The sequence below is a fragment of the Zootoca vivipara genome, chromosome 6 (genome assembly GCF_965207765.1).
Source record: "Zootoca vivipara chromosome 6, rZooViv2.hap1.1, whole genome shotgun sequence".
Classification (NCBI taxonomy): Eukaryota; Metazoa; Chordata; class Lepidosauria; order Squamata; family Lacertidae; genus Zootoca; species Zootoca vivipara.
In genome coordinates, this window is record NC_142589.1 from 72,054,050 (window position 1) to 72,071,903 (window position 17,854).

Genomic DNA, 17,854 nt, shown 5'->3' on the forward strand with positions numbered 1-17,854 from the left:
GGAAGGGTTCTATCGCCCGTCTCAACTGCTTTGAGGTTTTATTGCAATTAATCAGGACGTAAATCCTGTGAAATACACAATGTTCCATCATGATTTCTTCATAGCGTGGGCGCTTGCATCTCATGATCTCGTTTTAGCTGTGTCCATTGCATTAATTTGCACACTGCCTTTTGAGGGAAATAATAATAATACAGTTATAATAGTAGTAGTAGTAGCAGCAATAATAATAATAATAATAATAATAATAATAATAATAATAATAATAATAATAATAAAAGTCCTGATGAATTTTCATGGGAACTTTTTAAAAAAGGAAATAACCAACAGATAGGGAGATGTGAAGAGCTGAACTTAAATATTGGAAAAATGAGAAATTGAGAGAAACTGAAAATAATAAAAAAAAAATCCTTCAGTAGCACCTTAAAGACCAACTAAGTTTTTATTTTGGTATGAGCTTTCGTGTGCATGCACCCTTCTTCAGATACACTGAAACAGACGTCACCAGACCCTTATGTATATTCAGAGGGGGGTGGGGGTGGGTGGGAATGGGTGATGGGCTGATAGGAGTGGTAAACCTGTTGATGGCTGTTAACGACTGCTGATGACTGCAATAGGTCCTGCGGGGAAAAAGCAAGGGCTGAGGTGCTAAAGAAAGCTTGATCATGCATAATGAGATAAGAATCCTATGTCTTTGTTCATCCCACATGGCTCCATGGTTTTAAGCTTGGTAATGAGTTCCAATTCAGCAACTTCTCTTTCCAGTCTGTTTCTGAAATTTTTCTGTAATAAAACAGCTGCTTTGAGATCTTGTATAGGATGTCCTGGGAGATTGAAGTGTTCTCGTACTGGTTTCTCTGTCTTGTGGTTCCTGATGTCAGATTTATGTCCATTTATTTATGTCAGATTTATGTCCATTCTCAAAGCAGCTGTTTTATTAAAGTAGCTGAGATGAGTGAGAGAGGGAGAGGAGCTGGGGAGAATGAGAACGACAGATATAGGAGCCAGCTCCTGGGGGCCAAGGTCTCTTTGGCACCCCCCCCCCCAATAAAATATTGGGGGGGGCTGCTCTCCACAAGGTGATGGGCATTGCCAGTCAAATGGTGTGATCTATAAGGTGAGGCAGGGCATATCAGCCTCTCCCCATATTTTAAGTTGGCCCCCCAGCACCCAGTCTTGCTCCCTCTGTTGCTTAGCTCCCTCTCTGTCCCCAAGCCCGGAAGCAGAGCTGAGCTGCAATGGGTGAAAGATGGAGAGGAGCTGGGGAGCATACGAGGAAGTGCCAGGCAGCAGCCGTGTTCCTGCCACTTTCTCACAAGGGCAAGGGCAATGCCCATCAACTTTTTTGGGAAGGGGTGCCCCTCAAATATGATTTTTGGAGGGGGAACACATGTAGACTCCTAACTCTGTGGTTAAGGTGGTTATCAAAGGCTGCCACAGGGGGAGGGGCCTACTCTGAAGCATGCTGGGCAAGTGTAAACCCCATGAGACCCCCTAGGGTGCCCCCCCCGAATTTTCTCCCTTGGGTGGGGGGATATGAGCAGCTCCTCCTATTCAGCAAGAGGCCACTGCAGAGACATTAGCTCTCTCCCAGTGTTTTGCATTGCTTGCTTTTTTGAATGTAATTGAGCATCAAACTCTGCCCTCAGCATGGCAACCCCAAATCTCCAGAGCTTGTTTCCATGATCTCATTACTCAGGTAGACACCATGTTTCCTTCCCTCTTGTCCGGCTGTATGCTTGAGCTGCCTTCTTTCACCGCTCCAGGAGATTCACATTTGAGAGACTCCCTTGCATGGCAGCCAACTCCTAGGAACTGTTTCATATATGTTGGAAGGTGCCCAGGCTGGCTGGCGCAACCCAGTCAGATGGTCAGGGTACAAATAATAAAATTGTTGTTGTTCCTGCTGCTGCCATGAGTCATTTTGGATGGTGTTTGACGTTGTTGTTGTTGTTGTTGTTGTTGTTGTTGTTGTTGTTGTTGTTGTTGTTGTAATTATTAATTGAATTTATATACCATCCTATACCCAGGGGTCTCAGGGTGGTTCACAGAATAAAATCAGGATATAAAACTACAAGATACCTAATAAACTGAAAACAACAGAACAACAGCTTCCCCCCCCCCAAAAAAACCCCTACATTTTAAAAGGGCATAGTATGTAAATCAGATCAGCCAAAGGACTGGTTGAAAAGGAACGTTTTTGCCTGGCGCCTAAAGGTGTATAATGAAGGTGCCAGGTGAACCTCCCTGGGGAGAACATTCCACAGAAGGGGAGCCACTGCAGAGAAGGCCCGTTCTCGTGTTGCCGCACTCCAAACCTCTCGAGGAGGAGGAACATGGTGGAGGGCCTCAGAAGATGATGTCAGGGTCCGGGTAGGTTCATATGTTGTTGCGATTACAAATATATAAATTGTTTTTAAAGATGGAATAGTGAGTGAGATGGGTTGGCTGGCCTGATCTGGTGTGATCTGGGGTTGCCTCAGCATAATCTGACCCAATCCTATGTTGATAATCCTATGTAGATTAATTGGATTGAGCTGGATCCGATGCACAGCCCAAGTGAAACATGTTCTTAAATAAACTGAAATTTGGCTAGCAAATTTGGGAAGTTGAGGAGGAGGAAGTTACATCAGCCATGATGGTCTCAAGACTTTGGGTATGCTATAACAATGTCTCAATGGGAAAACCTGTGGAAGAATAATTGGAAATTTACTATGTGCTATGCAGGTGGCACTGTGAGTTAAACCACGGAGCCTGGGGCTTGCTGATCAGAAGGTTGGCGACTCGAATCCCTGCAACTGGGTGAGCTCCCATTGCTCAGTCCCAGCTCCTGCCAACCTAGCAGTTCGAAAGCATGTCAAAGTGCAAGTAGATAAATAGGTACCGCTCCAAGCGGGAAGGTAAACGGCGTTCCCGTGTGCTGCTCTGGTTTGCCAGAAGCGGCTGAGTCATGCTAGCCACATGACCTGGAAGCTGTACACCGGCTCCCTCGACCAATAACACGAGATGAGCGCCGCAACCCCAGAGTCGGTCACGACTGGACCTAATGGTCAGGGGTCCCTTTACCTTTATGCCATAAAGAAAACTTGTTAAAAATGCAACACCGGTGGTATTTAACTCCATGGAAATTAGCCAAAATGTACAAAGGAGCCAAAAGTAATTCTTGGAGATATGGAGACCAAACAGGCTCATTGTACCATATATGGTGGCAATGTAGCTAAATAAAGAAATTTTGGGAGGAAATCCACTTTTAACTAGAAAAAATGTTTAGAATCTCATTTATTAGGAAACCAGAGGCATATCTGCTGGGCATTACTGATTCAGATATTCCTTTAAAAATTAAAGATTTTTCTTTTTTTTTGTATGCAACAGTGGCAGTGAGAGTTCTTATAGCTACAAGGTGGAAGAGTAACATATTTCCTTCTACACAAGAGTGGATACAAAATTTGACTGAATATGCTGAATTAGATAGCCTATCTGAAAAAATAAACAATAAACCGAGAATTGAATTTGTATCAAAATGGGGACCTTCAGAACATATCTTAAACAAAATTATACCATGTTAAAATCTGTAGCAGCTTTTGAGTGAGCCCAGCTGTTCTTATTAATTGCTTATATGAATATAATTTTTTATAAATTGTGGAAATATTAACATAAAAACAGCATTTTGATATGGCAGTAAATTTATGTTAAAAGAATTAAGGAATCACATATTTATGTCATAATTTTTATCTTGTCAACAGATTGTGTAAATTTTATTTTATTTTATTTTCCCTCCCCTCTTAAGTTGTACCCCTTTTTGGTATTGGTTTTTTTATATGCAATAAGCATGGAAAGAAATCTAGAAATAAATCTAGAAAGAAAGAAAGAAAGAAAGAAAGAAAGAAAGAAAGAAAGAAAGAAAGAAAGAAAGAAAGATGTTCTTAAATAAACTGAAATTTGGCTAGCAACTCTTGGCTCTAGAACTCCTGATGCCATACTTGTCCCAAGTCTCTTTTTCAGTTGCCGTAATTCTCCTCAGAAAGCCAAGGCAGTGTTGTAAATCAGATGGTGTTGTGCAAACTCTGAGAAGCTTGTGGACGGACTGATCGATCACAGGGCCATGCAAACCTAAGGCTACATGGGGGAGACGCTTCACCACTTCTTGAGGAATTCCAAGTGGCAGATTGAAGTGCTTGCTTGGTAATGTATACATTGCTTGCTGTTTAGAATAAAATCTTTAATCTTTTCACTCGTGTTTTGTATTGCCTCTGAATCTCAGTTAAAAAGAACCACCTAGCATTTGGCAAGACAAGTGTTCATAACATTGCCAACAGAGTACTAAATATCTGAGGATAAAACATGCCAATCACTTTTAGGTTTATCAGTGGCCTGTAAGGAAAGGCCAGGATGAAGCTGAAATGTTCTTTTAAAAAATGTATAAGCAAAAATTCACAAAACACAGACACCTCTTAATTATTTTAAGATAAGAAATAACCTCCCACCCATGAAAATATCAAAAAAAGTATGGAGGAAAGTAAACCCACTTAACTTCCTCCACAAAGAGCCCCTGGATTTAGGTAGGCTTAATCCAATTTGGAGGGTCTCCTATGCCTGCAAATTTCACCCACTTTGGCCAAAGGGGGATTCTTTGATTCCTCATTATAATGAATGGGGAACACAGAGCTTTATTTGGTTAGAGTTGTCTGGAAATCAAAACACAGATATAAGCAGAGAGTACAGAGTAACTAAGAAATATATTGGATTAATGATAATCAGTCATACCTAATGAGTTTGAATGTGTTTTGCTATTTGTCAATAAAAACTATGTTACTTTGTATGTTTATTTGTATTGGCAGCCAGTGGGGGGACATTTCAACCTCCAGGAGCATTGCTGTAAGACTTTACAGAAAAGTTGCATTCTGAGGAGGGATAAACTCATTCCACAATTAAGAGCTGGTGTTGCTGGCCCCAACTGGATGCATAGCCATCTCTTAGTGTAATTCCTAGTAGTTGTCAGAGTAGCCACCTCTGACAGCTGGAAAAACTTGGATTTCTATCTCAACAGCTGGTAAAATCATGTATGAACTATAACAATCTCAAAAACCAAGAAATGAAAAAGGAAAAAGGAAAAGCACATATCCCTCAAAAACAAAACAAAACAAAAACAAAGAAAGAATACAAAGCACCTATCTGGAGTTGTTCGTGGCAGGAGGACACACTAAACTCCCTCTACTCCAACTATGTTGAAGACAAAGCAGTCCTTCTCTGTTTCATAGCATCCTAAGATTCAAGGTGATTTGTGGGTATGTGTATGCTTATTTCCAGAGAATAAACCCTCCCCAAAGGCTCAGGCTTCCCCTACCCACCCACCCAGGATGTGAAGTGAAGCAAAGATAAATCATCACAACAAGGAGGCTAAGAAAAAACAGGCTTGTGGTTCAAGTTAGGACCCTTAAATTTGGGCTGTTTCCTATAGCTTTCCCATGCCTGGATTAAATGATTGTTTAAAACAAAAAAATAGAACAGTTGGGGAAATAACTGCAGTAGGGAGGTTACAGGTAGGTAGTCGTGTTGGTCTGATGCAGTCAAAACAAAATTAAGAAATCCTTCCAGTAGCACCTTAGAGACCAACTAAGTTTGTCATAGGTATGAGCTTTCGTGTGCATGCACACTTCTTCAGATACACTGAAACAGACGTCACCAGACCCTTATGTATAGTCAGAGGGTGGGGAGGAGTATTACTCAGAAGGGTGGTGGGAATGGGTGATTGGCTGATAGGAGTGGTAAACCTGTTGATGACTGTTAACGACTGTTAACAACTGCAATTGGTCTTGCAGGAAAAAGCAATGGCTGAGGTGCTAAAGAAAGCTTGATCATGTATAATGAGATAAGAATCCAGTGTCCTTATACAGACCAGGTCTCTCCATGGTTTTAAGCTTGGTAATGAGTTGCAATTCAGCACCTTCTCTTTCCAGTCTGTGCTGAGCTGAAGAGGAAGAGAGGGAGCATGCTAGGATGCCATGTTCCAAGACCAGAGGTCACACTTGTGAAGAAAGCTATTGGTTGATGATGTGGTAGAAAGATGAGATAATGCATGCTTCACCTGGATCTCTCTTCCCAGGTAGATGTATTGGCTGTTTACTTGTGTCTCTTGGGCTCAGCAGCCTTTGCCTGAACTTTCTCTGCATCTTTCACAGCGTTTTCCAGGAAATTCTTCAGCAAGTAGAATGTGGTAGCAAAAGAACTGCCCCCACCATAGAGAGACCCCAACAGAGGTATGAAATCCAGAACCATCTCTACCACTGTGATTGTTCCCCACATTGCTGAACTCTTCAAGATATCCATGACGAATTCTGCCGTGATCTTATCGGTGCTTGGGGTATGTTCAATAACAGATTTCAACTCCTCAACAGGTTTCCCCACTCGGTTTGCTAGTATATTGAGGGAATAATCATCCAAGCCAAAAACTTTGCCGATATCCCTCATTGTCGAAACCACAATGGAAATGTCAAAACCAAACGAGAGGAGTGGGAGCGGAATCAACCCAACAGCACAACTTGCAATGGCTTTTTTCCATATCAGGCTCTCCATAGCAGCCTTCTTCTTTTTAATGCTATCTTTTGTTAAAATCGGAAGACACATGATTAAAACATCTCTCTTGAGTTCATCCTGTTCCTTTTCAAAGGTCTCTTGAAGCAGGGGGAAATCATACTTGCTCAAATCCCACCTCGATATTAGAAAGACCCTTGGAGAAGACACACCTAACGCCTTCAAATTATCATAGCTATCTTTCCGTACAGTGTCAAGAGTTTCCTTCTCAGACTGCATCACCTCATGGGTGTCCTCCAAATCGATGCCTTTTGACCGCCTGTCATTATCTATATCGACATCCACTTTGCTACGCACATAGTAGAATTTCTTCTTATTTTTCTGGATCTCAAGAGCCAAGTTGGTGTCATCCTCAGTGAAGCGTCCCGAGGAGACAATGATGAAAAAATCATAATTGCTGAAATTGACCTTTGTTAGGTATTCCTTTGCACTAAATTTAACTGTTCCAATTCCTGGTAGATCCCAAATTTTGAAGTTGGGGAATGTGGGGTGTGAATATTCTTGTGGCACCATTGTTGTTTCTTTCACCCCCGTTTTAGCTGCCCCCTCTGCACGATCTTTCATTCCTCGCAGGGCATTGACGAAAGATGATTTCCCAGCACCTGAACTTCCTGTGATGGCAATTGCCAACCTGATGTTCTTTAATAAATTTGACTGCTGTTGAGCTTCAGCCGAAACATCTTCTAATTTCTTTTGCTCCAAAGCAGCCTTCACTTCAGCAAGGTCTTTTTTTAAGCTTTCTATTGTTATGGCAGGATCCATGACAGTGATTCCTCGTGGTTCAGTTTATCTGAGAAAGAGAAGAAAACTCTAATAGTTAGATTATAGCTTTCCACACACTTTTATGGACATCTTTACAATCCATGGTTTATGTGGAAAAATCAATTTACATAGGGCATGTCTCTATCATTGGGTTGTTTGAGCAGCAGTTGGTAGTACGGTATTTCAATAAAGTGAAGAATTGTGCCTGTTGTCAATCTCTCAAAAATCTATATGTGCATGCATTCACACCCTTAACACATGTTTATGTGAGATGTGGATCTTTTTTGAACTCAAATTGTTCATGCTTCTAGAGATGTGTCTAAAGGAAGCATTTACACCCCACTAAAGATTCCAATTTTTGGCTAAAACTTTGGATAAAACACTTCATAAATAAATATGCCAATGCACTGTGCATATCCCTAGTATATTCTGGCCAAGTCTTGCCCTGCCACTTTCACAAATGTCACCAATAAAATATCCACATTCAGTTCTGGGGAAAATATCCACATATTCAGTACTGGGGAAAATATCCACATTCAGTTCTTGTCAACTAACTTTTGCTCAGCAATGACTCAATGAAATTTATAACCATGCCTAAGGTCTATTAATTTTAATAGGTCTACTCTGAGTAAATGTTAGTTGAAGACAACCCATTATCAGCAACATTATCTTCTCCCGAAAGCTATATAAATATAATGAGTAAATAAATAAATGAAATACAGCTAAAGGAAAAGAGAGAGCATAAAACCCTTTTTTGAATTAAAGACATTCTGTATGACATAACTGCATGATTCATTAACTGGGGGGGTGTTATCAGTAGCTTTTTATTTATTTTTTTGTTTGAACTGATATGGGGAGGCGATTTTGCAACAGGACTAAAGTGCTGGGACTAAAGTGCAACAGGACTAAAGTAAAGGACTAAAGATGAAACTTCCCTTCCCCAACTTCAAGATTTGGGATGTGGGTGGCACTGTGGTCTAAACCACAGAGCCTAGGGCTTGCCAATCAGAAGGCTGGCAGTTCAAATCCCTGAGATGAGGTGAGCTCCCGTTGTTTGGTCCCTGCTCCTGCCAACCTAGCAGTTTAAAAGCACATCAAAGTGCAAGTAGATAAATACCGGTAGGTACCGCTCTGGCGGTAAGGTAAACGCCGTTTCTGTGCGCTGCTCTGGTTCGCCAGAAGCGGCTTAGTCATGCTGGCCACATGACCCAGAAGCTGTACGCCGTCTCCCTCGGCCACAACCCCAGAGTCGTTTGCGACTGGACCAAATGGACAGGGGTCCCTTTACCTTTACCACATTCATGGAAGGATATGGAAAGCCTGGACAGGGCGACTTGGAAAAGTCTTAGAATTATAGAACTCTAGCGTTGGAAGGGTCCCTGAGGGTCATCCAGTCCAACCCCCTGCAATGCAGGAATATGCAGCTGATCTGCAACCTTGGCATTATCAGCAGCATGGTCTAACCCACTGAGCTATCCAGGTTCCTCAGGCAGCACCTACCCTGAACCAAGAGAACCTCTAGCATCTTCTGCCCTGCCCTGCCTCGAACCCTTGCCATGCAGTTTTTCTAATCAGAGGTAGCGCACAGATATCATTTTTACACGCCAGCAAGTGCTGGGATGCAGCGGTGTTCCTGCTGCTTTCTTGCAGGAGTAATAAATCCATCAACTTGGGGGGGGGGAGGTCTGCAGAGGGATATATTGAATTAATACGCAAAAGGGAGACTGGCCCCATTGGCTTCAGGGCAGTTACTTAGAACTCTTATGCTTTGCTTCTGCACTAAGAGGCAGCCCAGATGGTCTCTGCCTCTTCAGACTCAGGGCATTGTTTGGAGAATAGAAGTTGCTGTATTCTTCTGTTCTGCACCCCGTTCCCCGCTCTGACAAAGGGGGTGGGATCATGAACTGCATTGCAATGCTAATAAACGTCTTTTATTAAGCTTCTGGGGGGGGGGCTCTTATAGTAGCACCAGCTCTGCCTGCTCCCTGAGGGTGGCATGCTATTTATTCCCTTTGCTGCGGGGAAGAAGGGCAGCCTTCTCCAACATCATTGTTAATAATAATATTATTGTTTATAATATGATATGATATATGATATCACAATAGCTATAATGTAATGGTTAATATAATAACAACAAAAAGGTAAAAAATAACAAAAAAAGGTAAAAGGTAGACAACAAACAACAACAACAACAACAACAACAACAACAACAAAACATTGTTTCTGCTACCCCCCAAGCAAGGAGCTCAGAGTCTCCTTTAAAGCATACAAGCTCAAACAAACAAACAAACAAACAAACAGGAAACCATGGGAAAAGTTCAACTCCCTACCTGCTGCTGGAAAGATTTTTTGCAGTCAAGCTGAGTCCTCTCCTCAGAGGTTTTGCTTCGAGGTTCCTCGCGCTTTTCTCCATCCTGCTCCTCTCTCCCTCTGTCTCCCTTTTATACTCTCTCCCTCCTGATGGTCATACTACTAAAAGCAAAAACGAAAGTGAAGGTGACAGCAGCGAGGATGAAATAAGATCGCAACAAATAGCCAAAGCCGCATTCCTGGCCATAAGGAGCTCCAAGCAGCCCGTTTGTGAGCGGGGATGCTGCCTTTTCTGGGTAGTCCCAAAATATCACCTGTGGAAGCATCCCATGTGGGCAATCCTTTACCTCTGCTGTTGTTGCCTCTTTGCCAGTCTCGGCAGCACCTGAATTGTCTGCACTTAAGCCACGTGGCATTGGTGAAAGAGGACTACTCAGAGCCCAGCCTTCCTACTACTGCAGTGTAGAATATTTGCAAATGACCGTAGACTTTTTTTTTTTCTACGGACCTAGATTTTTTTTTAACCCTTCTAGTTAATCAGGTGCATTCATTGGTGTTCTCTGAGCATGAATAATGTTGGATAAAACACTGTTGTACAGTGGTTCTGCTCCTTCCTCCTGAGCTGTGTCCAGAAAGTGGCAGTGGGGGATGAGTGTTCGGACCCCTGGGCTCTCACTTGTGGGGTGCCTCAGGGGTCTGTCCTCTCCCCCATGCTTTTTAACATCTACATGAAGCCTCTGGGAGAGATCATCAGGGGGTTTGGGCTGGGTGTCCATCAATATGTGGATGATACCCACATCTACCTCTCTTTTAAATCAGAACCAGTGAAGGCCCTGTGTGAGTGCCTGAAGGCGGTTGGAGGATGGATGGTGGCTAATGGATTGAGGTTGAATCCTGACAAGACAGAAGTACTGTTTGTGGGGGACAGGGGGCGGGGTGGTGTGGAGGACTCCCTGGTCCTGAATGGGGTAACTGTGCCTCTGAAGGACCAGGTGCGCAGCCTGGGAGTCATTCTGGACTCACAGCTGTCCATGGAGGCACAGGTCAGTTCTGTATCCAGGGCAGCTGTCTACCAGCTCCATCTGGAACACAGGCTGAGGCCCTACCTGCCCGTGGACTGTCTTGCCAGAGTGGTGCATGCTCTAGTTATCTCCTGCTTGGACTACGGCAATGTGCTCTACTTGGGGCTACCTTTGAAAGTGACCTGGAAACTACAACTAATCCAGAATGCGGCAGCTAGACTGGTGACTGGGAGCGGCCGCCGAGACCACATAGCACTGGTCTTGAAAGACTTACATTGCCTCCCAGTACGTTTCTGAGCACAATTCAAAGTGTTGTTGCTGACCTTTAAAGTTCTAAATGGCCTCGGCCCAGTATACCTGTAGGAGCGTCTCCACCCCCATCGTTCTACCCACACACTGAGGTCCAGCGCCGAGGGCCTTCTGGCAGTTCCCTCACTGAGAGAAGCGAAGCTACAGGGAACCAGGCAGAGGGCCTTCTCGGTAGTGGCGCCCACCCTGTGGAATGCCCTCCCATCAGAAGTCAAAGAGATAAACAACTACACGACATTTAGAAAACATCTGAAGGCAGCCCTGTTTAGGGAAGTTTTTCATTTGTGACATTTTATTGTATTTTAATATTTTGTTGGAACCGCCCAGAGTGGCTGGGGAGACCCAGCTGGATGGGCGGGGTACAAATAATAAATTATTATTATTATTATTATTATTATTATTATTATTATTATTATTATTTCCATAGGCTCGGGTGTGAATGGCAGGCTGTGGGTGCAGAACAGTGCTGTGTGTGGGGAAAATGCAGCTGATCAGGGCACATGATGCCCATGGTTGCACAACCGGACCCGCATCTGCAGTAGGCTACGTCAGATAGTCTACTATCAGGTAGCCCCACGTAGAGTGCATTGCAGTAGTCCAAGTGGGAGATAACAAAAGCATGCACCACTCTGGTGAGACAGTCCATGGGCAGGTTACCTCCAAAGGTAGCCCCACATAGAGCACATTGTAGTAGTCTAAGCAGAAGATAACTAAAGTGGTCTCTGACGATACTGTCTGCGGCGAGGTAGGGACTCAGCCTGCGTACCAGATGGAGCTGGGAGACAGTGTAGATGTACATTGGCCACAGACTTATTAATATAAGAATGCAATGACAACAAGGTTCTGTCTCAAATCTAAAGTGTGTCAAGTTCTTTCTTCAAACCCTTTCTCTGCATAGACCTCTCCTGTTATTTGCATCAAAATAGATGGTGGGGTGTGGGGACAGTGAAAGGATTGCATTAGCATGTGCAGAGATACTTTGTTCTGCTTAAAGGGAGCCCTTTCAACACTAACTTTCTGCTGAGGGACTCATGCACAACATTTGTCACGTGACCCATTTGCATTGCAGAAAATCCTGAGAATGCAAAAGCGTCATAACGCATGTTATATTGGTTCACATGCTCAGACCTGTCAGGTTTCACTGTCAAGGTCCATAGGCTGGGAATGTGCAGAAACTCACAGATAGACTTGCCTTGTTGTAGCTGTGCACTGAAGATCAGCAGCGATGACTGTGTATCACCGGTTTTGATTTAGGAATGACATACATAATTCTGATGGGAGACCCCGAACAGAGACTGAAAACCCCTATGCAGTTTAAAATCACCAAGGTACTTTGAGTTTACTCCGACAAAAGCCTACTAAATTGGTACAGGCATGTACAGTGGTACCTCGGTTTATGAACACAATTGGTTCCGGAAGTCTGTTCATAAACTGAAGCGTTCATAAACTGAAGCGAACTTTCCCATTGAAAGTAATGGAAAGTGGATTAATCCGTTCCAGACGGTCCGCGGAGTAACCGTTCATAAACTGAAGCGAACTTTTCCATTGAAAGTAATGGAAAGTGGATTAATCCGTTCCAGACGGGTCTGCGAAGTACTTAAACTGAAGCGTTCATAAACTGAAACATGGGTGTAATTGGTTCCGGAAGTCTGTTCATAAACTGAAGCGTTCATAAACTGAAGCGAACTTTCCCATTAAAAGTAATGGAAAGTGAATTAATCCGTTCCAGATGGGTCCGCGGCGTTCATAAACCGAAAATTCATAAACCGAGGTGTTCATAAACCGAGGTTCCACTGTATTTCTTACTACGGTAAATGCTCTGCTGCTGCTGATTTGCAACTGTATACCCTGCATAACCTTGAAAAGAGAAAGTAGCTTGGGGTTGTTATGATATTGGAGGAGAAATTAGATCCTCTTTACAAGTTGTCCTCTCCCCGTCCCCTGCCCAGCACACAGCTCTGCTCAAACAGGTGATTTCTGAGAAATCGTAAGCTAAATGGGATTGCTGTAGGTCCCCCTCCTTCTTGTAGATCATTTCTTGGACTGTGTCCTGATTGGGAGCAAAAGCAAGCAGTGTGAGGCTCACACTTCATCAAAACCAGGGCTGGATTTAGGTTTGATGAGGCCCTAAGCAACTGAAGGTAATGGGGCCCTTTATATGCCCAGCTGTCCTTTGCCAGCAACAAATTGTCACTGTTTTTTGTGTTGAATAAATGCTATATATGGTAATTTATGGACCTAATAGGTATCTAAAACCATTTGCATATAACAAATAGGAGCCTACACAACACAAAACACTGTTGCTGTATGTAGGTTTTATTTTACTTTTTATCTTATATTTTGGAAATGTACATCTAGTCCCCCCCCCAAGCTATAGGGGCCCTAAACTATAGCTTGTTTAGGTTATACATAAATCCGACACTGATCAAAACTCAGGAGAAAGATGCTGATATAATACAGACTTTAAACAGATTACGTAATTTATACATAAAAGCACCACTGACTCAACAGATTTATTTCATCGTTTCCATTCCTGTGTATCTAGAATTGTCCTCTTCTGCATTCATCTTCCACACCAATTTTAAAAGTTATGTTGTTAATACTACCGGTAATACTCCAGAGGGAGTCCGTCTGACTGTCAAAGAGCTCTTGCTGTCAGAAAGTTCTTTCTCGTGTTTAGTCGGAATCTCCTTTCGTGTAACTTGAAGCTGTTTGTTCAGGTCCGACCCTCTGGAGCAGGAGAAAACAAGCTTGCACCGCCTTCCATATAGCAAGCCTTTAGATATCTGAAGATGGCTATCATACTGTATCTCAGAGTCCGAAAGTCCCATTCTGCCACACCACAGAGAGTTTTACAGTATTAGCGCGAGCCGTTTCTGAACACTTATCGCAATACTGTACACTGTATTGTATTGTATCAGATTTAAATTGCCACTGCTGGCACTGAGGGCACGATAGGAAAAAATCCTGCTGCAGTCGCAGATCCAGCTGCTGCCTTTCTGCCTGCCCGGTCTGCAAGGGGTGCGGCAGAACTCGAGCTCCCCAGGCTGCAGGAAGCTGGAGCACAAACTGGGGGAATGAAAAGTGAGCTTTTCTGCATATGGCTGTAGAAGCCCTTGAGCGTAGCTGCGCCATGTCCCCTTGCACCATATCTTTCTCAGGTTGAGGAAGGCGGATGAGACAAAGGCTTTGCTGTCCATCTAAGAACACTCTGGGGAGAGTTTGATGTCCTGCCTGCCTGCCCGGTCTGCAAAGCTAGCTTTTCGTGCAGGCTCTGTCTGAAGCCGCTCGGCACCCTGCAGAATGTTAGAACTTTTCTTAAAAATGGGATACTATTTCCTCTAAGACGCTCCAAACCCCCACAGCTTTAGAGCGCTTCCACTTTACGCAGCCTATCAATACAGTATTTGGATTGTGTGGGCTTGCAGACAACTCGGGAGCTGCTGAGACTGCCACAGAGGCAACAACAACAGAGGTGAAGGATTAGCCACCTCTGACACTTCAAGTTTCACAAGTGATCCTTTGGGACCTTCCCAGGAAAGGCAGAATCTCGTCTATCAAGCAGCTGCTCCGTGCTCCCCCTAGCGAGGAATGCTGCTTTTGCTATTTGCTGCAATCGGGAAATACTGTAGAGCAGGGGTGTCAAACTCAAATTCATTTGGGGCCGCATCAGCAGTTTGGTCACCCTCAAAGGGCCGGTTGTGTCTGTAGGACTATGTGTCCACTCTTTATTATCATAAATTATTGTCACTGCATTCAATTATTACTGTTTTTTGTAATAATGTAAGCTCATTCCCGCCCCCACGCGGATCACATTCCTGCGTCGTGGTGCGTGTGTGGGAGGGGATGTAAACGAGGGAAATTTGAACAAACGGTGGGGATTGATGGCTTCCGGGGGTGGGGGGCGCTCAACTAAACCTTCGGCAGGAAGGAGAAAGCCACTGCTGGGATTAAAAACCTGCAGATGGAAAGAGGGCTTCCCTCTCCCGCCCTGCGCACACCCAAACCCCACTAGGCAGGATGCCACACGCTGCAACCCACCCCATGCTTTGGAAAGGGGCAGGAACATGCGGTGCAGCGCCAACTCCCTGCTTTGCTTTTGCATCCTCCCTCCTCAGCGCCAGAGTCCCTTCCCCTCGCGCTGAGGGAGGGCAGCGGGTTTCCCGAGGAGGAAGGTGGCGGCAGCCCCAGCGGACGTGCATCTTCACCTCAGAGCTGCTCTTCCCCCCACCCGCGCTGTTGTCGTCTTCGCCGCCGCCTCTCCCTACCGGGACTGCAGGCAGAGGAGGCTTGAAAACCTCCCCCCCAAAAAAAATTCCCCTCCCACCTACTCAAACCGCGAGGCGACTCCATCTGGAGCCCTACATCACGAGGGGCTGAGAGGATGTGGCGGCAGAGCGGGAAGAGCAGGAACCCGTGCCGTCGTCGCCGCCTCCCTCCCGGCCGCCCCCCGGGGAGCAGCTCCACCGGAACTGAGAAGCCAAAGGGCGGCTCGGGGTGGGGGGCAGAGCAAAAGCCAGGCACCCTCCCGAGTGTCTATGAGGAGAAAACGGGGGAAGAGGGAAGAGAAACCCGGCTCCATCAAGAGAGCGGCTGTTGCGCTTCGCCCTCAGGCTCACTCCGCGTCCCTTTCGCCCGCTCGCTCGCCCACCTCCCGGATGCAGCCGAGGAGAGGAAGGGAAGCGGCGGGCGGCGGCTCCCCAGTGCCGCCTCACTCGCTCTCGGAGACAACAGCAAAGCCCGCCAAAAAAAAAAATGCAACGCTGCTCCGTCCTGGCACCAACTTTGCCGGCGGCGCCTGTAGGGCTTTCCTACCTCCTCGGCGGGCTTCCTCCTCCTCCTCCTGCATCTCACTTCCCCGTCTGGCCGCTGTGCCACCGCCTCCCTCAGCCTCATTCGAAATTGAAATTCCCTGGCCAAGGCCGTCAGCGTGGCTCCAGCGTCCCGGCCTCCGCCTGCAGCCCCGCCCCCGGTTTTGACCCTCGGCCAATCGCAGGCTCCAGAACTACTGTCAGCGGCTACTGTCGGCAGCGGCTACGCGGGCCACATGACGAGGTCTGGCGGGCCGGATTAGGCCCCCGGGCCTTGTGTTTGACACCCGTGCTGTAGAGGATTATCATCAGTCTCACGGGAGGTGGAGGGAAAGTTTCAAACTCTCCTGCAATCTTACATTGCAGAACTCTAGGTGTAATGAAGTTGCAAGGTATGAAAGTGTACGCATATATGTGTATTTTGTGAAATTATGGCCTCCGATATGCCATATGACAACTCTTTCATGTGTGGGCGCAGTGAGCACACTGGATTAGATCAAGGCAAGTAGTGCAGCAGTGCAGCTGGCCTGAGTGTGACATCCTCGCATTGGTAGCTGCCGAACAGCAGCCAGGCTCCCCCCCCCCAGCTGGGTGGGCCAGGGCATCTGAGCCGGCGTCCAGAGGCACAAAGCGACATGTGTCTCCCAGAGAGGGAGCTGTTGGGGGTGGGCCCTAGCCCTCCTTCGGTGATGCTATGCAAGTTGCAAGGAGCAAAAACACAGGATTGGTGTGGTGTCCCTACTGGGCCACCGTACTGCCTGCCGCCCAGCATGGGTCTTGCTCCGTTCCCACCTACATGCAAAGACGAGAGAGCTATGCATGTCTTCTCATGGGCTGCGACTCCCTCCAGAAAGCAGAAGCCAGTGTAGGAGTTATGACAGAACCACCTGTAACCTCCTCCTACCCTCTGGGCAGAAAAAAAAAATTATCCACAGTTGCAGTGGTGGGTCAGGGCAAAGGTCAGTGGGGAGCGAGAGTTGTTGCTTTGTATATGTTGAGATAGTACTTCCCTGTAGTCGAGTGTGTTGCTCATAACCTTCCATTTTGAGGGATGTGGAACCCAACGCATCTCCCCCTCAAGTCTGCCCCTTTCCTCGATCCAAGCCTAGCTTTCTTGTTCCTGCCGCAATGTGAGTTAAGAGTAACTTCCCTTTGGGGAATATGACATTCTTGTTTAATAAATTGTTTGTGCTGTTTCACGTTGTGTGAGGCTTTCCCCCAAAAAACTCCAGACTGCCTCCTCTGTTAACAGTATCTCTAGTGTGGATACGCATAGATGCCTATATGTTGAGCATAGCCTGGCCTATTATATATAATTATTGAAAGAATAATATCCGTAATGGCATCCCTCTGAAGAAGGGGTATCAGAAGACTCAACCTGTGCTGGGTGCTGCTTTGCCAGGATATTTCCTCCAGGGAATGTTTCTCAGCAAATGCCTTTTGAAGTGCCAAATCCGCTGTCAGGAATGACGCTGACACTTCACTGCTTTTCCCTCCATCGCTTCCTACCGTCGTCATGACAGCCTCTTCTGCTGACTGTCACTGACTTTGTGGCAGAAGTGAAGTACATGCACTACAGCCAAATCCCCTGAGAGCTTTTCGTCTGTGACATGATACCTGTCATGCTTCATAGATGTGGTTGGAGATAACTTTCGTAGACATAACCACATCATGCTTTGGCCTCAGAGAAAGGTTAGATGGCAGAGCAGTGCCCCAGGAAACATGAAACATTCTGCTGTCTGGAAAGCTACATCACAGCAATTGAGATCTGACACCCCTGGAATTCTCGTATGGTTTCTGTACTTAGTTTTCATAAGTCGTCTTATGCCCAAAAAACCTGCTTACCATGTTTGATTAGAACAGGATTCATAAGAAACATGGAAATTTAGATTTTGGCTCATAATAGGTAGCTCCAACATGTCTTGTATGAATTAAGTTTATAAAACTAAAGCCATAGTTTACTAGTCTTACTTGTTAAGCGACAGGTGTACTCAGAATCGTGGTCTAAAGTTTGTATCGCTAGGTCATCAGTAGAGAGGATTTGCTTAACAA

General features: G+C 45.3%; 1 protein-coding gene across 1 annotated transcript; it reads right to left on the minus strand.

Moving 5' to 3' along the window:
* Positions 1-4,638: 4,638 nt before the first annotated feature.
* Positions 4,639-10,038, minus strand: LOC118087811 (interferon-inducible GTPase 5-like). Its single transcript, XM_035120822.3, has 2 exons — positions 9,681-10,038; positions 4,639-7,378 (listed from the first exon to the last, which is right to left on the minus strand). Exon 2 carries the CDS (start codon positions 7,348-7,350, stop codon positions 6,118-6,120), a length of 1,233 nt encoding a protein of 410 aa, XP_034976713.3. The 5' UTR covers positions 7,351-7,378; positions 9,681-10,038; the 3' UTR covers positions 4,639-6,117.
* Between the last annotated feature and the right edge of the window lie 7,816 nt (positions 10,039-17,854).